Source organism: Diabrotica undecimpunctata, chromosome 9 (assembly GCF_040954645.1).
Source record: "Diabrotica undecimpunctata isolate CICGRU chromosome 9, icDiaUnde3, whole genome shotgun sequence".
NCBI lineage: Eukaryota > Metazoa > Arthropoda > Insecta > Coleoptera > Chrysomelidae > Diabrotica > Diabrotica undecimpunctata.
The window spans coordinates 9170964-9189772 of NC_092811.1; the positions used below are offsets into that span (position 1 = coordinate 9170964).

The window sequence follows — 18809 nt, forward strand, 5'->3', positions numbered from 1 at the left end:
TACTAGGTGATCTATTATTATCCAAAAGCCCAAAATAAGATGGAAAGAGTAACTACTAGGGAATATATCAAAGATACTTAATGTTTATGAAACTATGTTTTCATAAACATAGACACTTCCTCTGTCAAACTAACCTAAAATAAATATAAAAAATAGAAGAGACATGGAAACCGTAGTAATAAGTTTTGACAGAAAGAAAAAGAAAATCAAATTAATATTGTCAATATGTTAATAATTTTGCTAATTTTACAATACAATCCTCACAAGGGTAAGCCTCTTGAAGATACAACTTCATTGTTCTAATGTAGTTTTTTATGTTAATTTTTAGTATGTTTTGAAAAAGAGTTAAAGAATTGTATTTATAAAATACCTTGTGAATACGACCAGTTTTATTTAGATGAAACATCAAGGCCATTAAATGTTAGAATAAGTGAACATCAATTTTATATAACAAATAGAGAATTTGATAGATCTCAAATATGAAAACACGAATGGGATATTGAACATAGGGTTCAATGGAATGATTTAAGTATAGTCATAAAAGAAACGGATGGTAAACAGAGAAAAATCAAAGAAGCGGCTCTAATTATGCTAAATGAGATCCATTGTGTCGCGAATTCCTCGGCAGAATGTAGTAGGATCTGGTTACCCATATTAAAAGAGGAAGTTATTAACAGGAAAATACCAGTATTAGTAAGTCAGTAACATATCGAGGATGCATCATATATGTTTTTTAAATAACAAACATTTAAAATCAGAATTTGGTATTTATTGAGAGTATACTAAATGTACGACCAAATATATGTCAGGATAGTATTATGAGGTATTTTTCTGGTTTTTCCTTCATAATTTACTATGAAATCACTAACAGGAGATTTTTACTGTCATCATGGCATGTGTTTGTCTTTTTATAGACGAATTACATGCTACGATTTTTTCTGGCGGATATTCTCAAGTTAAAGTTAATTTCATGTAATCGAATGAACTATCTTACAAGTAAAGTCGTCCCAGAAACGCAACTCAACAATATTGACAATATATTTAAAGACGTCTACTTTGAAATATATAATAATATATTTCTGAATTGTCAATATAAGTGAGTCAGATAAAATTAAATTAGAAGAATTTTTCATCAAGTAACAAAAAACAAAATTTGTTTAATTTAGTAATGTTTGTATTTTGAGAACGATTTTCGAAGTGGAAATTGAAACGTCAATAAACTTATTTGTGGCTTATTCCCAATTAAATAGTAATTACTTTATGTCATATAAATAGCTCATTTTTAAGAAAATTGTCACTTCGTCACCCTAGAGTTACACTATTGTATGTCGCAATTTTTTCATTTCCGAGATATTAGTGTAACAATGTTGTATGTTCATTAAACTTTATTTTTCTAAAGTTACAGAGATGTATCTTAACTATGGCGATGTAGACAACCAGAAATACAAGAGTGTATGGAAGTGAAACTGTGTTTTTGCAGTTGCGTAGTTGTATGTGTCACTTACACTCTTGTGTCACGCAGCATTTGTGCAACATAAGTGTATGGGTCACATACAACTTTGTGATATTAAAAATATTTATGTTTTTGGAGCTTATAGTTTTACTAAGGTAAGTTTTCTATAAAACTCTAAGTGTTGTAGAAAGTAATTATAAACGAAATTATACAAACCTTCTCTAACGTATCCCTATAAACATAATATAAATGCTGTGTGATATACCTACGCATGCATTTCATTGCATTTTGTATAATATTTGAGTATTCAAAAAGTGAGGTTATTTTACTTTGTGCTAACAATTATTTATGTTATTTATGTATTTATGTTTTGCATATTCCATTTATTATAAAATAATGATGGATACTATCGACTATGAAAATGACACACTGGCCGATTTAAGGTATATTTTTAATAAATCAATTATCTATTTAAATTGTAAATAAACTAATTTTCAGAGAAAACGTCTAAATGAGCACCATGTTAATGATTGCCTAGAACTATTTTCTTTTAATAGATATAATTTTCTAATAGGAAAATGATATCAAAGAATAAACCCAGTAATGATTTACGAATTTAGTTCTGATTATATCTTTTATCTTTTTAGAAATGCCCAACCACCATTTTTTGATTCGGATGAGTACGATTCTGACAAAGATAAAGAATACAAGCCTTCAAATTCAAGTGAAGAGTCGAGTGATGAGGCGCATGAAAATGTAGATCACGTTACTGCTGAGACTGAAGACAACAAAATATCATAAATCTCTAAAACATTGACAAGAAAACGGCAAAGACGTCCAGCTTCCTGGAAGTGCAACATTAGAAAGGCAGCCCATGAAGCCGGAAAGGAGTACTTGTCAGTAAGGAATAAAATTGTTCCAACCAAACGAATTAAAACCACGAAAGATTGTCTAAATAGATGTTTATATAACTGTCAAAAAGTGATATCTGAAAGTGAGAGACAAAGCCTTTTTGACCGTTATTATACTTTAAATGAATCTGGGAAGAGGTGGTTTATATTAACCACAACCAAAATATACAGTGTTGAGCGTCACAGAAAGAACAAAAGCAAAGAAAACAGTAGAAGAAAACACACATTTACGTATCATTTCCAAGTCGGTAGTCAACTAATTCAGGTGTGCAAGACTTTTTACCTAACTACCCTAGCCATAAGTCAAACACCTATATACACCGCACATGAGAAAAAAGATATATCTAATATACCCCATGTCCCGGCACAAGGTAAACATACAAAATTCAGGGTCCCTGAAGAAGACGTTAATTTTGTAAAGATGCATATCGAGTCGTTCCCACATGTAGAATCACATTACTGTAGAGCAAACTCACAACGTCAGTATTTAGACTCCTCACTTACTATTAAAAAAATGTATGAACTCTACACTGAAGTCTGTATATCTTCCAGTAAGCAACCAGTTAAGGAATCATTTTATCGCAGTACATTTTCTAATCAATATAACTTACACTTTCACGTCCCTAAAAAAGATCGGTGTGATCTGTGTGAGGAGGTGAAGGTTCAGACGCAAAATGATACTTTAACGGAAGAGAAGAAATCGGCGTTTGAGAGGCACATTCAAAATAAAATTACGTGCCGTGAGAATAAAAACAAGGATAGAGAGACTCAGACTACATTTCTAGTTTTTGATCTGCAAAATGTGTTAAGTTGTCCACATGCTGAAGTCAGCAACTTCTACTATAAAAGCAAACTCAACGTTTACAACCTGACAGCAATACTATCAAGCACAAAGCAGGTATATTGTTCTTTGTGGCACGAGTGTTTAATGGGAAGAACTGGTAACGATCTGGCAAGTGCTCTGATAAAAATTTTGGAAGCAGTATTTTTGGATAATCCAAATTTAACTTCTTTGTTGTTGTGGAGCGATAGCTGCGTCCCCCAGAACAGGAATTCAATCATGTCTGTTGCAATTTCTCTTTTTATCCAAGATCATCCCAACATAGATACAATTATAATGAAATTTTCAACGCCCGGCCATTCATGCAACCAAGAAATAGATTCTGTGCACAGTTGTATAGAACAGGTTTTAAAAAGATCAGAGTATTATTCGCCAGTATCTCTATTACGAATTCTCTTAAAAGTAAATTCAAAAAAGCCGTATAAAATACTGCAATTAAAAAACAATGATTTCAAAGATTATAAAACATGTGCTGCTACATATAATTACAAATCAATTCCCTTTAGTCAGGTTGTTGCCTTGAAATTTACACAATCTGTGTTTGAGGTAAAATATAAAATTAGTTATTTACATGAAAATTGGGAGGAAGTTGTTATTCGTGATTCTCGTCCTACAAGAGCTGCAGCTGGTAGTATTAATATGCAACCCCCATCTCGGTTATCGCTAAATAAATCCATGCCGCAACAAAAATTACAAGCTATAAAAAGTATGTTTAGATGGATGCCTCAAGTTGATAAAGATTATTACATGACTATCTTTCCAAAATAATTGTTTATTATTACTTGTTTATATTGTTATAATGTTATAATATATTTTTGAGGAACTTTAATTTATTTATTTGCAATAAATATAATTAAAATTTTGTTTTTTTAAAAAGTGTTTGAAAATACAAAGTTGTATGTAATAAACATTACAGCCCAGCATTACAGGAGAAAACCCTAATTTTCAGTATGGCCCTGTTTAAAACCTTGACACATTGTAGCCAAATTTTACGTCTGTACTTATCTTAAATATTTATTTTTACAAGGGCCAGATTTACAACCATCAAAATTTTGTATTCCGTTTTTCTCAAAACTAGATTTACTACACATACAACAGTGTAACTCTAGGGCAACGACTTAAAACCCTCTGGTTTTCACTTCGCGTCTACTTGATAGTCATGAATAAAGTCAGAATACATAATGTACTCAACATTTCACTTATAGATATGCTCCCGATAAAGAAGACATAATTGCAAAAGGCCTTTCTACTAACTGGTTGTATGATCTAATGGCGAAGCTGTGGAGTCCATGGTTACCCGAGAGTGCACTGAAGACAGTCCGACGACAAGGTTACTACGCTTATTCAGTTAACGCTAAATTAAAGATTATTGGATTAAACAATAATGTATGCTATAATTTTAATTGGTAAGTAAAAAAGGTGACAAATCCTATAAATAACTCCATTATAGATATTCTAAATGTTTTAAATAAAAATAATGCCAGTACAATATGCTCAGGACATCTGGAGCCATAAAATATTATCAAAAATATCACCAATATGCTACTTAAAATCTAAAGTAAACTTTGTACAGCTCACTAACATTATATCATCTCATGTAGATTTGAAAAAAACGCCTTCAATCTCAAAGTCTACAAGATTCTGACACACGTGAATATTATTGTGGTTCCGCCATTTTATAAAGGTATCATATTCTTGGATGATATGATGGATAATATGGATGATATGAATGTTCTTTGGATTTCTCTGGTAGCAAATTTAATGTCGCCACATTTTCCTTCTTTTTCTACGATGTCTTTGAAACTCAATATATCAAGCTCAGAATCTTCACAATCCATAACAATAATAATAATAATAATACTAGGAACTATACTAAATTAAATTATGGGTGTCTTCCTCGTGTTTCCATCCCCCTTATCTTGTAAACAGTCAACCAACGCTTCTCTTGTCTTCCTTTGGTCACCACTCCAATAACCCCATTGTTTATAACCCATCTGTCATTTAAGCTATGTGACGTGCCCATCTCAATTTTAGTCTAACTATCCTTTCGATGACGTCAGTCACCTTGGTTCTTCTCCTGATCTCTTCGCTTTTTATTTTTGTCTCGCGGAGTTATTCCTAACATGGATCTCTTCATTATTCTTTGTGTGACTCTCAGTTTCACCATCATCATTCTGGCTTTACAACTCTGCGTGGGTCCTAGCCTCCTCAAGAATTTCTCTCCAGTCGTCCCTATTCATCGCTTTCCTCCACCAAGCACGTATTCTCATATTTCTCATGTCTTCATCGACGTTATCAAGGAACCCTGTTCTAGGTTTTCCTTTTCTTCTCTGACCAATAGGTCTATCAAGGAGCGTTTTTCTAGCTGGGTCATTTTGTTCCATCTGCACTTGCTGTCAAAACAGGGATGGTAATAGTCAACTTTACTACCTTATGGAAAGCATAAAATACAGTTAACGTGATGGTACCTTTTTTAACTTTCAAACTTCAGGCAATCAATCGATGCAATATAAAAAGTTTTAAAGATAGGATGTTGAAAACATTTTTTTAATCTTCCTCTGCCGTACATACTATACATTTGTATGTTTTAGGTGGTTATTATTGGACACGGAGTATCTAAATGAGCAACTAGAATTTCTAATCCGAGAATTAGAAGAATCAGAAAAGAAGGGACAATTCGTACATATACTTGGCCATGTATCGGTCGGTAATCAAGAATGTATAGAGCCATGGGAGATTAGCTACAATGAAATTGTTAGAAGGTAGGATACAATGTAATCGTTTAATATAGTATACCAAATAATTTTGTCATACTAAACTATTATATAATTTATTAAAACGGAATAAAAAAAAAATATTAAAGTTAATTTTACAATTAATAAAATTGTATATCGTATGCGCTAATCCGCGTCAGTAAAATTACAAATTCATTAAAATTCCTATACAAATTATCAATAATTGTTTAGACTTGTATTCGAATAAAAGATCTCTTCTCTGTGTTTTCGTTTTTAAACTAAATCAAGACAAAGAATTTTGGTTCAAGAAATATTCATCATCCAGCCTCAAGAGTCCACTGCTGAACATAGGCCTCCTCCTCATGTTTCCAACCCCGTCTATCTTGCGCCGCTCTCATCCAGTTTTTATTCAGTCTTCTTAAATCGTCAGTCCATCTTGTAGGTGGTCGACCGACGCTTCTCTTGTCTTCCCTTGGCCTCCATTCCAATAATTTCTTTGTCAATCGCCCATCTGTCATTCTGGCTATGTGTCCTGCCCATCTCCATTTTAGTCTGGCTATCTTCTCGATGATGTCAGTCACTCCAGTTCTTCTCCTGATGTCTTCGTTGGTTATTCTGTCTCGCAGAGTTATTCCTAATATGGACCACTCCATTCTTCTCTGCGTGACTCTCAGTTTGGTAGCTGCTGCTTTTGTTAAGGTAAGTGTTTCTGCTCCGTACGTCAAGACTGGGAGGACGCACTGATCAAATACCTTTCTCTTTAGGCATGTGAGCAGCTCACTTTTAAAAGTTTCTCTCAGTTTTCCAAATGCTGCCCACCCAAGGCCGATTCTTCTCTTCATTTCATGAGTCTGGTTATCCCTGCCAATCATAATTTCATGTCCCAGGTATTTATATCTATTTACGAGTTCTATTTCTTTCCCACCAATACTGATATTCTGGTTGGGTACCAAATTGGTCATGATTTTTGTTTTCGAGATATTTATATTTAAACCTACACTTTCTGTAGCCACAACGAGTTCCTGTACCATCTCTCTTGCCATACCTAGATCTTCAGCTATTATAAGTATATCATCGGCGAACCGTAAGTTGTTTAGATATTCTCCATCTATTTTTATTCCCTTTGTCATCCAATCCAAATTCTTAAAAGCATATTCTAGCACCGTATTAAAAAGTTTAGGTGACATTGGGTCTCCGTGTCTAACCCCCCGTTCTATTTTTATGCGACTTCTTACGACTGTGATCTGGCCACCTTTTGCTTGTACTCTCAATTGCTCTACACACGCCTGCTATCTCCTCTGCTTTTCAACGTCTCTTGCACACACTATCGCAGCAACAGTCTCTCCAAAAGCTCCTGGACCAAACTCCTATCTCACAGGAACCCAATTTCTTTCTAGTCGAAAAAATTTTCACTTAGTCGACTTGTACCAAATATATGTACTATACACCTATTTGTTTATTACTGGATGTACTTTCGTTGTCCACTGCTACCAATCCTTGGGGCTCGTTCCACAGACACAAAACATCTTTCACAAATATTATTTGAGAAGATTTCTGCTAACTACTGCTACTTGGTACGGGGAATACAGAATAACTCTTCCTCTTGCTTATAATACCCGTAGAATCATTTTTTTCTGACTTATTGCACAAAAAAAGTTGGTTACGAAAAAAATTTACATATTTAACCAATTTTATACAAATTTTAAATCAAAATTTTCGAAATATTTTTGACACTACAAGACCCAACTCTCCACATTATATCAATGTTTTAAGAAAAACAAAAATTTAAAATTTTTAGTTTTTTGATAGTATTCTACATAATAAATTAATAAATAAATATTCATTAATACCCATTCTAAAGCTTTAAACGTGTTTTTCAGATAGTTAACTGAAATAGTTTCGTTTAAAATGCATTACTTTTTACTATTTTATTTTATTTATATGAAGATAACTAGAAAGGCTGCATTTTTTGCCTAAAATTGTTAATAATTGAAAAGATACACTAAATCCATTGCAGAAAACATGAAAGTTTAAGTTATTGAGATAAAACTCAAAGACACTTCAAACCAAGATACCTGGTCGGATCAATATCTCTTTACTTGCTGTAATATTTACTGTAGCAATAATGATTACCAACTTCTGCAACGAAGATGGCCGATTAATTTTTTTAGATTAAGTTTTTGATGATCATAGGTTTTTACTTGGATTATTTTTATAGATACGCTCACATTATAAAAGGGCAGTTTGTTGGCCATACCCATACTGACGAATTAAAAATTTTCTATGACGCGAATAAGAAACCTATTAACATGGCTTTCAATGGAGCAAGTTTAACACCGTTCGTAAAATACAATCCAAATTACAAAATATTGCACGTTGATCCGGTCACCATGGTAAGTTTATTTTAATTTTCTAAACGTATTGGTAGGTTGGCATGAATGTTGATGATTAGCTGGCTTTCTGCAAGAATTGGTTTTAACCTTTGATATCATCGGCAGTAAGCTAATAGGTCTATATAGAATAGAATAGAAATATGCTTTATTGTCACTCAAAATTGTACAATTTTATGGACAAAGCTTACAAAAAGTCAAAAAAATAACAATAACAATTAAAATTTACTAAAATTACATAAATCGTCAATATCACAAAATAAAACATAATAAAATACATAATATATATAATCCATTGCAAAATTTCACTAAATTGTAAATTGCATAACAAAAACCTAGTTTACTACGAACTAGTTTACGAATAAGCAGCTGCATGTGATACCCAAATAAATATAAAAAATACTTTGTTGCTTGTACCTTAACGTACTGTAATTTTTTAGTTATTCGTTAAGAAACTCTTCCACTGAACAATATGGTCTTTCAGATAGATAAACTTTTGTGAATTTACGGAACTTAGGGAAAGAAGTTGTAGATTTAAGTTGCAAAGGGAGATGGATGTATAATTTTTTTTTTCTGAATATAATATACATTTCTTTACTAACTAAGTGGATGGGATTGGTAAATACACATCAACGCTTGAATTTCTGATGGAGTAGTCATGATTAGGTCTTGCTAAAAAAGCGTGTAGGTGTTTACGAATGAAGTTAAGTAACAGTTTCTAGAATATATAGAGAGAGAAGAGTTAAAATCCCGTGATTTTTTAAGTAGCTTCTGCAATGTGTTATTCTACTGAGGCCAAAAAGATACCGTATTGCTCTTTTTTGTAATTTAAAACTAAAATCAGATTGGGCAGCTGCACCAGAACCCCAAAAAGGAAGGCTATATCGAAGATGAGACTCGAACAAAGAAGAGTATGTTATTTTGGAAGATGCTAAATTGATTTTCTTCGAAACAGATCTTATTGCATAGCAGGCTAAATCTAGCTTCTTACTTAACAAATCGACGTGAAGGGATCATTTAAAGTTGCTGTCTATAAAAATACCAAGAAATTGTACAGTATCAATGATACTGATCTGGCTATTATTAAGAAGCAAGGGTTGAGGAGCTCCTTTATAGGATAATGCTACTGTCTTATCCACATTAAAAGAGAGGAAATTACAGTCGGGCCATTTTTTTATTTTTAGTAGATCAGAAGTTATAATTGCATGAAGAGTTGCAATATTAGGATTCCTCCAGGTAATACTGGTATCATCAGCAAAAAGAAAAATTTTTCTATCGATTTTTAAGTTAGTGATGCCATTTATAAAGATAAGGAAAAGTAGAGGACTCAGTACTGAACCTTGTGGTACTCCACATACAATGCTTTTATGACTAGAGTCAGTATCATTTGCTCTTACTAGTTGTTTCATAGTCCTTAAGTAAGATTTGGAACCAATTCAAAAAAATACCTCGAATTCCGTAGAAATTTTGTTTTTTATCAAAATGTCGTGATTTTCACAATCAAAAGCTTTGGCATAGTCACAAAAAACAGTGGCAGTATAAAGATGACAAACAGTGACAAGAAAAATAGACATCTCACAACTGAACAACCCTGAACAGAAAAAAGAAATAAGTATCAAGCTTAAGGAAGAAATAAAAACGATCGAAAACTTGGTACAGACAGACATTGAAGTAACATGGACTGCTCTAAAAACAAAAATAACAAAGATACAAGAAGAAGACATCGGGTTCATAAAACACCACAAAAAACAAGAATGGATAACGCAAGAGATCATGGACCTCATGGACGTAAGACGAAAACATAAAACAAGCCCAATAGGATACAAGCGAATCAACAAAATCATTAGAAAAAAGTGCAGGGAGGCGAAAGAAAACTGGATGTCAACAAAATGCCTAGAAATCGAACAACTTCAGGAAAAATACGACACCTTTAATATTCATAAAAAAGTAAAAGAAATGACAGGTAGACACAAAAAGAGACGAGCAACAATATTAAAAAATGATAATAACGAAATAATTATGGGTACAGAAGACAAACTAGAGAGATGGAAAGAATACATACAAACTCTTTTTGACGACAATAGACCTTGTTGTCCACCATCCACAGATAATCGAATAAATGAAAAAGGCCCAGAAATAACCAAAGAAGAAGTGATTCATGCAGTAAAATCTCAGAAAGATGGAAAAGCCACCGGTCCAGACAATATCAATGTCGAAATACTTAAACTAATTGCAGATAACGAAAGTAAAAGCCTAGATTTAATAACAGCACTATTCAATAAGATATATGACACAGGTAAAATACCAACAGACTGGCTAAAATCAACATTCGTAGCATTACCAAAAAAATCGAATTCCTCACAATGCAATGATTATCGAATATTAAGCTTGATGTCTCATTTCCTTAAAACTTTTCTCATAATTATCCATACACGAATTTACAAGAAGTGCGAGTTCCAGATGAGTGACACTCAATCCGGATTCCGAAATGGATTGGGAACACGAGAGGCTCTTTTTGCTTTAAATGTGTTAACGCAACGATGCAGAGACATGAATGTGGATGTATATGCATGTTTTATTGACTATCGAAAAGCATTTGACTGCGTTAACCATCAAAAGATGATCGAAATTCTGAGAACAACTGGAGTTGACGAACAAGACTTGCGAATTATCTCAGAACTATACTGGCACCAAACGGCAACAATTGAAATAGAGCACACAACATCCGAAGACATACAAATCCGACGAGGAGTGAGACAGGGTTGCGTCTTATCACCGCTACTCTTTAATTTGTATTCGGAGTCTATATTCAGAGAAGCATTAGACGAGGTCCAAGGCGGAATTAAGATTAACGGAATCAGCATAGACAACATCAGATATGCTGATGATACCGTCTTAATAGCAAGCAACGCACAAGAACTACAAAATATAATAAATGCGGTAGTTCACCACAGCGAAATGCTCGGTTTACATCTAAACGTTTCCAAAACTAAAACTTTAGTATTTTCAAAGACACCAATAAACGTACAGGTGTATGCCAAGGGTCAAATAATAGAACAGGTAAATTCCATAAAATATTTGGGAACAAATATAAATAGTCAGTGTAATCCAAAAAAAAGAAATCCTGTCAAGAATCGAACAAGCAAGGAAAACATTCATGAGGATTAAAACATTTTTTACAAGATCAGACCTTAGTCTACAGCTTAGAATCCGAATGATCAGATGTTACGTTTTTTCTGTCTTATTGTATGGCTGTGAAAGTTGGACAATGGACTCTGAAGTAGAAAAAAGAATAGATGCCTTTGAGATGTATATATACAGACGAATGTTGAGGATTCCATGGGTACAAAGAGTTACTAATGTTGAGGTACTTCGTCGCATGTGTAAACAAAAAGAATGACTAAGAATAGTCAAAGAGAGGAAAATGCAATACTTGGGTCATGTGCTGAGAGGCGAAAGATATGAATTACTTCAAGTTATACTGGAAGGAAAAGTACAGGGCAAAAGATCAGTAGGAAGACGCCAGAACTCGTGGCTGAAAGACCTGAGGAGATGGTTCGACCGCTCATCCGCAGAGATCTTTCGCGCAGCAGTTTCCAAAACTACAATTGCCATTTGGATCGCCAACCTTCGAAAGGAGACGGCGCAATGAGAAGAAGAAGTATAAAGATCATTGTTTAGTGGTTGATAAACCTTATGTAGTACAGAACACATAGCATCGCTGTTACATTTATTAAATAAAAAGCAGAACTGACTTATTGATAAAATGTTGTTTTTAACGAGAAAGGACATAAGTCGGGCTTTTATAAGTCTCTTAATTATTTTGGATAGGACCGATAGTAAGGCAATAGGTCTATAGTTGCAGACATTTCTCACCGCCCTTATGAAGAGGAATAATAATGGCTGTCTTTCTGCGCTCTGGAAATATACCTCTTTCAAAGAAATCGTTAATTAGTGAGACCAGGACTTCCAACGCATTATTTGAGAGATTTAAGAAAATTTTGATGGATAGTCTATCAGTACTACAGGCAGATTTTCTTTTGATACTACTGATTGTTTGGATCAGTTTAGATATCGAGACCTTTTTTGAATTGGGGAGATAGTTAGTTTTATTTCAAAGATCGTTTATTATGGACCAAGTTTCCCTTGCAACATTTTTAGAGCTTCCCAGACAATTCTCATAGTACATTTTTTAGCTATTTTGATAAGTTTTAGATAGGTTCCTCTGTACTTAGTGATATATTCAGTGACAAAGACATTGGTAGTAAATTTCTTGATGTACAGTAGTGAACGTATATTCTTGGCTGATATGCGGATACCTTTGGTAGTCCAGGGTTTGTGATGTTTTGACCTAATTGTAATTAAAGGAAATGCCTTATTGAAAATACAGACAAGCTTATCCGAAAAATCGCTGAAATTATAGTTTACGTCCATAGAAGGAAAGTGCCACTAAGAATTTTGGAATTTACGAAAGTTCTGAGCGGAAAAAATCCTACCTAAACATTGGGTTTTCGAGGATTGTTTGTTAAGAGTGTTAAACTTGGCATATACTGCTTCATGGTCAGAGAGTCTTGCATTAATAATTGTAGAACGTACATCAGGTAGATGTTGTTTTAGTATTTCTTGTAGAAGAATTAACGTGTATTGTGAAACCATACGATTTGAATTATATTAACCAAGGATAATTGGGTAGCACAAGCAACAGCGTAATTAATATTCAAGTCACCGTATAGAATCTTTCTGCATTTATTGGGCAACAAATTTAACAGGTTCTGAAAAAATAGTTCTGTGGAAGAATCAGGTGATCTATAAATGTAAAAATGTATAGATTAATATATGATTTAATGTCTGCTGTAGGTTCACCTGGTTTAGGAAATAAAATAATTTGTGCCACTTTCCATAAAATAGAGTAATAAACCGTTCTTAGGATTACATTGAATACCTGTATCAAGCACATAATTCCTTTTTTGGCGACTTCTTTGAGGATCTTGGCGGTAATTAGGTCGTATCCAGGAGACTTTTTAGGGTTCAAGTCTGATTGTATCTTCTGGTAAACTTATTTTGTAGTGAATTTCTCCAAGGATTGTTCAAGTTGATATGGTGATTCTAAAAACTACATTGGCGATAATGTAGAATCTAGAATAATTATTTTAAACTGGTTGTTCTTTTGTCTGGTTTCTGTTATTTATATAATTGTATGTGAATATTTATGACATTCTTGGATGTGCTGGATAGCCTACTACTTTTTGGCAAAATGCCCTTAAAGATGCTTTTAGGGCGAAGTACTTTGGCAAGATTTAATAAAGAACTGTGCTCGATATCTGATATTCCCGATTCTAATATTCTGTGATATTCCTACTGATCTCCTTCCTATCGGGGAACCGTCTTTTGCCGTCTTTACTACTCTATTTAATGTCATTCGGCTTATATGATCGTTCCATTCTACTCTTCTATTTCTTACCCAGTCCTCGACGTTTTCCACCTTGTATCTACGTCGTATATTTGTACTTCTAGCTCTGTCCCATAGTATCTTTTCATCAATTTTTCTAAGTGTTTTCATCTGCGCTGTTTCTAACATTCTTTTTGTATTCTCTGTGTAATTTGGTATTCGTTTTTAGTTCCTACTTTTTTTATTATTTCATCGATAATCAGGTTAAACAATAGAGGACTCAGGGAATCTCCCTGTCTTGTCCCATTGCCAACTTCAATAGGGTTAGTTAGTTCTTCTTCTCCTTTTACTTTTATTGTGTTTTTTTGGTAGATATTTTCGATCGTTTTGATTATTCCTAAAGGCATTTCTCTTGTATATAATAAGTGGAATAACGTCCTTTAATTTGACCTGATCAAATACCTTTTTAATGTCCGAGAAACATAGATATGCCAGTTTGTTGTATTCTAATGATTTCTCTTGCACTTGCCTCATTATAGTTATAAATACATTCTGTTGCTGCGTTAATTACGTTATATTTGAGTTTTTCCCAACTTTTCTTGATGGTATATCGTTTTCTAATATTTCATTCTCAGGAATCTTCTCTGATATTCTTTTTCTGTGTATTCCGTCGATTCTTTTGACTCTGATTTTTGTTTGTGTTCTCTTAGTTTTAAAGTATTTTATGATGATTCTTATTTTCAATAATATTAGGCTATGGTCGCTACCTACATCTGCTGAGTTGGGGCATCTTATGCCGATTGTTTTTGATGAATGTATATCTCTGTTGGTTATAGCGTAATCTATAATCTATCATATATCTTTAGTAATTGTAACAAAAATAAAAACCACCAATTAGCGTAACTAACCTGGTGGGGTATCCAATCTGTATTCACCTTAGTATATGATTTTTTAGGAAACATAATTTAAATAAAATATTTTTTTAATTTTTAGGACATCCTTGACATTGATACATATTATTTCAATTTAACCGAAGCTAATCTTCACCCAGATACAAGTCCTGCGTGGCAAAAGTTATATTCTATGAAAAAAGCCTACAATCTACCAGATCTATCACCGAAAAGTTTTGATGTTTTGGCAGACAAGCTCTTTAACGATACAGATCTAGCGAATTTGTATTTTCAGTAAGTTTATTTTTTACAGTTATATGTGAATCAGATTGTGTTTATTGGCTCAAGAGGCCTCCTAGGCCTAGGGCATAGAGAATATCTTTTACAGGATTATACTTTACAAAATTAAACATTATATTACATAAATATAATTTGCATTACATTGCAATTCACAATTTCATAATAAAAATAATTTTTGTTTTCTGTATTGTTTGGTTTCATCGTATGCGTTTACTATTTTCGTTCATTTACCTCCAGTCCTTTCCAGTCAAGATTTTCAATACCTTTTAAATCTTTTAGCATACTGTCATATCATCTATTCCGTGAGCTTCCTTTCGTCCTTGTCCCTATTGGTCATATGCTCAATACCATTTTTGGCATTATATCCCTATATATCCTTTGAACGTGCTCCAAACGTCGCAATATTTGTGTTCTTGTAATAGCCCTTGCATATTCCTCTTAATATTTTTTTTCTCATGCCTATCTAATATGATTTTGTCGATTTTTTGAAAAACTATGTTTCTCTGGTTCTGCTCTGGCAACTGTTCTTATTTTTGTCATTTAAGATACATATTTTGACTTTAGTATCATTCTTAGGCTTGCGTTTTTTCCTTTCTCTATGGAAGCTTTTTAATTTATCCATATTTTGACATTTTTCATCAATTTATATCCCTATATAGATGAAATTTGTGGCTTCATCAAATGTATATTTCGTCTTGAATCAGAATTAAAACACCAGTCTTAAATGAAAACAATGTAAATGTTCTTATAAATATAAGATTTTTCAGTAAGTCATGAAAAAATATTCGCCTACACGATTTTATTGGCGGAGACAGTAGAAGACCTGCAAGCCATTTTAAACAAGGTAGTCACAGCTAGTGAAGAGAAAGGGTTAACAATGAACGTCAAGAAGACGAAATTCATCATTATTTCAAAAAATCAAAGATTGAATGCAAACCTGTACATTCACAATAACGAAATCGAACGGGTGCACAAATATAAATATTTGGGATCAAGCGTTAATCACAACCAATACCAATGAAATACCAACGGAAATCCTTAAACTAATAGAAAAGGACTCGATTCACATTTTAGTTAAACTTTTCAATAGCATTTATACATCAGGAAAAATACCACAAGAATGGCTTTTATCCACCTTTGTTACTATACCAAAAAAGATAAATGCCAAACAATGCAGTAATTACCGTACAATCAGTCTGATGAGCCATGTACTGAAAATATTTCTGAAAATTACACACTCTAGAGTACACAGAAAACTGGAAATGGACATCAATAATACCCAGTTTGGATTCCGAAATGGACTTGGAACAAGAGAGGCGTTGTTTGCACTGAACGTTATGTCTCAAAGATGTCTTGACATAAATCAAGATGTATTCATGTATTTCATAGATTACAACAAGGCCTTTGATAAAGTGCGGCATGATCACCTAATCAGACTCCTGACAGAAAAGAATTTAGATAAACGAGACATCCGATTAATAGCAAATATGTACTACAATCAGAAAGCAGTAGTGAGAGTAGAGAATAATACCACTGAAGAAATTGAAATAAAGCGAGGTGTGAGACAAGGGTGTATACTGTCACCAACCCTGTTTAATCTCTATTCCGAAGACGTAATGAATAGAACACTCTCTGAGCAATCCGTAGGTATTAAAATAAATGGTGTTAGATTAAACAATCTGAGATTTGCCGACGACACCGTTCTGATCGCAGAAACACTTAAAGAGCTACAGACATTGGTGAATAAGATAACAGACTGCAGCGAAGAATATGGACTATCTTTGAACATAAAGAAAACTAAATTTATGGTAATATCGAAATCAACACAAAATGTCCAAAATTTATATTTACACAATGAAATTATCGATCGAGTTAGCAAATACAAATATTTAGGCACTTTTATAAATGAAGACAACGATAGCTCAGCAGAAATCAAAATAAGAATAGAAAAAGCCAGATCCATATTCACTAAAATGAAGAGAGTGTTCTGCGGAAGAGATTTGAGCCTTGAAATGAAACTTCGCCTGATGAGATGTTACGTACTTTCTGTGCTGTTCTACGGAATGGAGTCATGGACGTTGAAAAAGATTGATACCAAAAAATTAGAGGCATTTGAACTGTGGATGTATCGCAGAATCCTGAGAATATCATGGACCGAGAGAGTCACAAATGTCGAGGTCTTGAGAAGAATGAATAAAGAAAAGGAAGTCATATTTACGATCAAAAAACGAGAACTGCAATACTTGGGACACATTACAAGAGGCGAAAGATATGAACTGCTTCGAATAATCATGCAAGGGAAAATAGCAGGAAAAAGATCCATAGGAAGAAGACGAAACTCCTGGCTAAAGAATCTACGGGAATGGTATAGCTGTAGCAGCAACGAATTGTTTCGGTCAGCAGTTTCGAAAATACGTATAGCCCTGATGATCGCCAACCTTCGGAACAAAGATGGCACTTGAAGAAGAAGTTAATAACAACAATGACATCACAGAAGAAATAAAAACTAGAATTGGAAAGACTCGAGCTGCTTTTGTTAATATGAAGGACATTCTGGGAAGTCATGACATTAACATAAATCTGAAAATGAGATTGGTTAGATGCTACATCTTCTCGATACTGCTGTACGGAGTAGAGACTTGGACTTTAAACAAGAGCAATACCGATAAACTAGAGGCCTTCGAAATGTGGATATACAGATGAATTTTGAAAATACCTTGGACAGACAAAATAACAAATAGTGTAGTTTTTCGAAGAATGAACAAAGAACGGCAGCTGTTAATCACCATCAAGCGAAGAAAGTTGGAATATCTTGGTCATGTGATGAGAGGGAAAAAGTACCGATTGCTCCAATTAATTATCCAAGGAAAGATTCAGGGCAAATGAATCGTGGGGAGACGACGTATGTATATCTTGGCTGAGCAATTTAAGAGACTGGTTACAGTGCACATCTAACGAATTATTTAGAGCAACAGCTTCAAAGATACGAATAGCAATGATGTTTGCTAAACTCCGTAGCGGAGAGAGCACTTGAAGAAGAAGAAATACAAGAGTTCGCTGATACTTTTTACAAGTTATCTTCTTTATTCTAACTAGTTGATACAGCATGGTCACTCCATACATAAAGTTGACTTTACTTATTGAATATCTATAAAAATTTTTGAAGTTAAAAGATTGTTAAATGTTTTAATCTTTTGTATTTTCAGATACTACGTCAGGCGTGGTGATGCATCTCTTAAAGATGGCTGTGATAAAAATTGCCTTGATGACATTCGTTGCAAAGTTGTTACTACACATTCTCTACATCCTCAAAAACAACAATGCCTTAACTAATGGATTTTTTAATTTATTTTTATGTAAAAATTATAAAAATAAAATTTATTATTAAGCAATTGAACTATTATTTTTTTAGTGGCAAAGTATACACAAAGTTTAACCAGTAGAAAATTGGAAAGAAAATTGCCAGCAGTTATTTTCTAAAGATCAACTAAAATTTGAAGTAAAAGAAATACTACTAATCAAAAATCTAGCTTCTCTATTAAAAATATGAATTATTATTTATTATTGATAATTTTATCAATAATATATTGATAATAGTTTTTTTGTTCTTTACTTTGTGCCGGGGCCCTTCCTTCACTTTTTACCGGGGCCCGATTTTCCCTCTCTTGTCAACAAGTGCAATAGTCTGTGGACGAATCGTCGCCCACCTTCAAATCCTTCCCATTGGCCAATCCCTAAATATCGTTTGATAGGCGCAATTAAAAAAAAGCGATTTTCAGTTCAGCTAGATCAGTGGTTCCCAACCTTTTCCCATGATCGCCCCCTTAAACAGGTTTCACCAGTTATGAATACTACAATCGCTCCCTCCTCCACCCAATTAAATTGAAACAATTAATGAAT

The 18809-nt window shown here is 33.5% G+C and overlaps 2 protein-coding genes across 3 annotated transcripts in view; both read left to right on the plus strand.

Moving 5' to 3' along the window:
- LOC140449489 (sphingomyelin phosphodiesterase-like) overlaps positions 1-18306 on the plus strand; it is an 81938-nt gene extending 63632 nt beyond the window's left edge. For both annotated transcript variants that reach the window (XM_072542676.1, XM_072542677.1), the window contains 5 exons: positions 4411-4611; positions 5797-5967; positions 8159-8333; positions 14713-14903; positions 18116-18306. In XM_072542676.1, coding sequence (XP_072398777.1) covers positions 4411-4611; positions 5797-5967; positions 8159-8333; positions 14713-14903; positions 18116-18242 — 865 coding nt within the window. In that variant the 3' untranslated portion in view covers positions 18243-18306. The remainder of the gene's footprint in view (positions 1-4410; positions 4612-5796; positions 5968-8158; positions 8334-14712; positions 14904-18115) is intronic.
- Positions 1302-4085, plus strand: LOC140449491 (uncharacterized). Its single transcript, XM_072542678.1, has 2 exons — positions 1302-1608; positions 2101-4085. Exon 2 carries the CDS (start codon positions 2786-2788, stop codon positions 3971-3973), a length of 1188 nt encoding a protein of 395 aa, XP_072398779.1. The 5' UTR covers positions 1302-1608; positions 2101-2785; the 3' UTR covers positions 3974-4085.
- Positions 18307-18809: the final 503 nt, after the last annotated feature.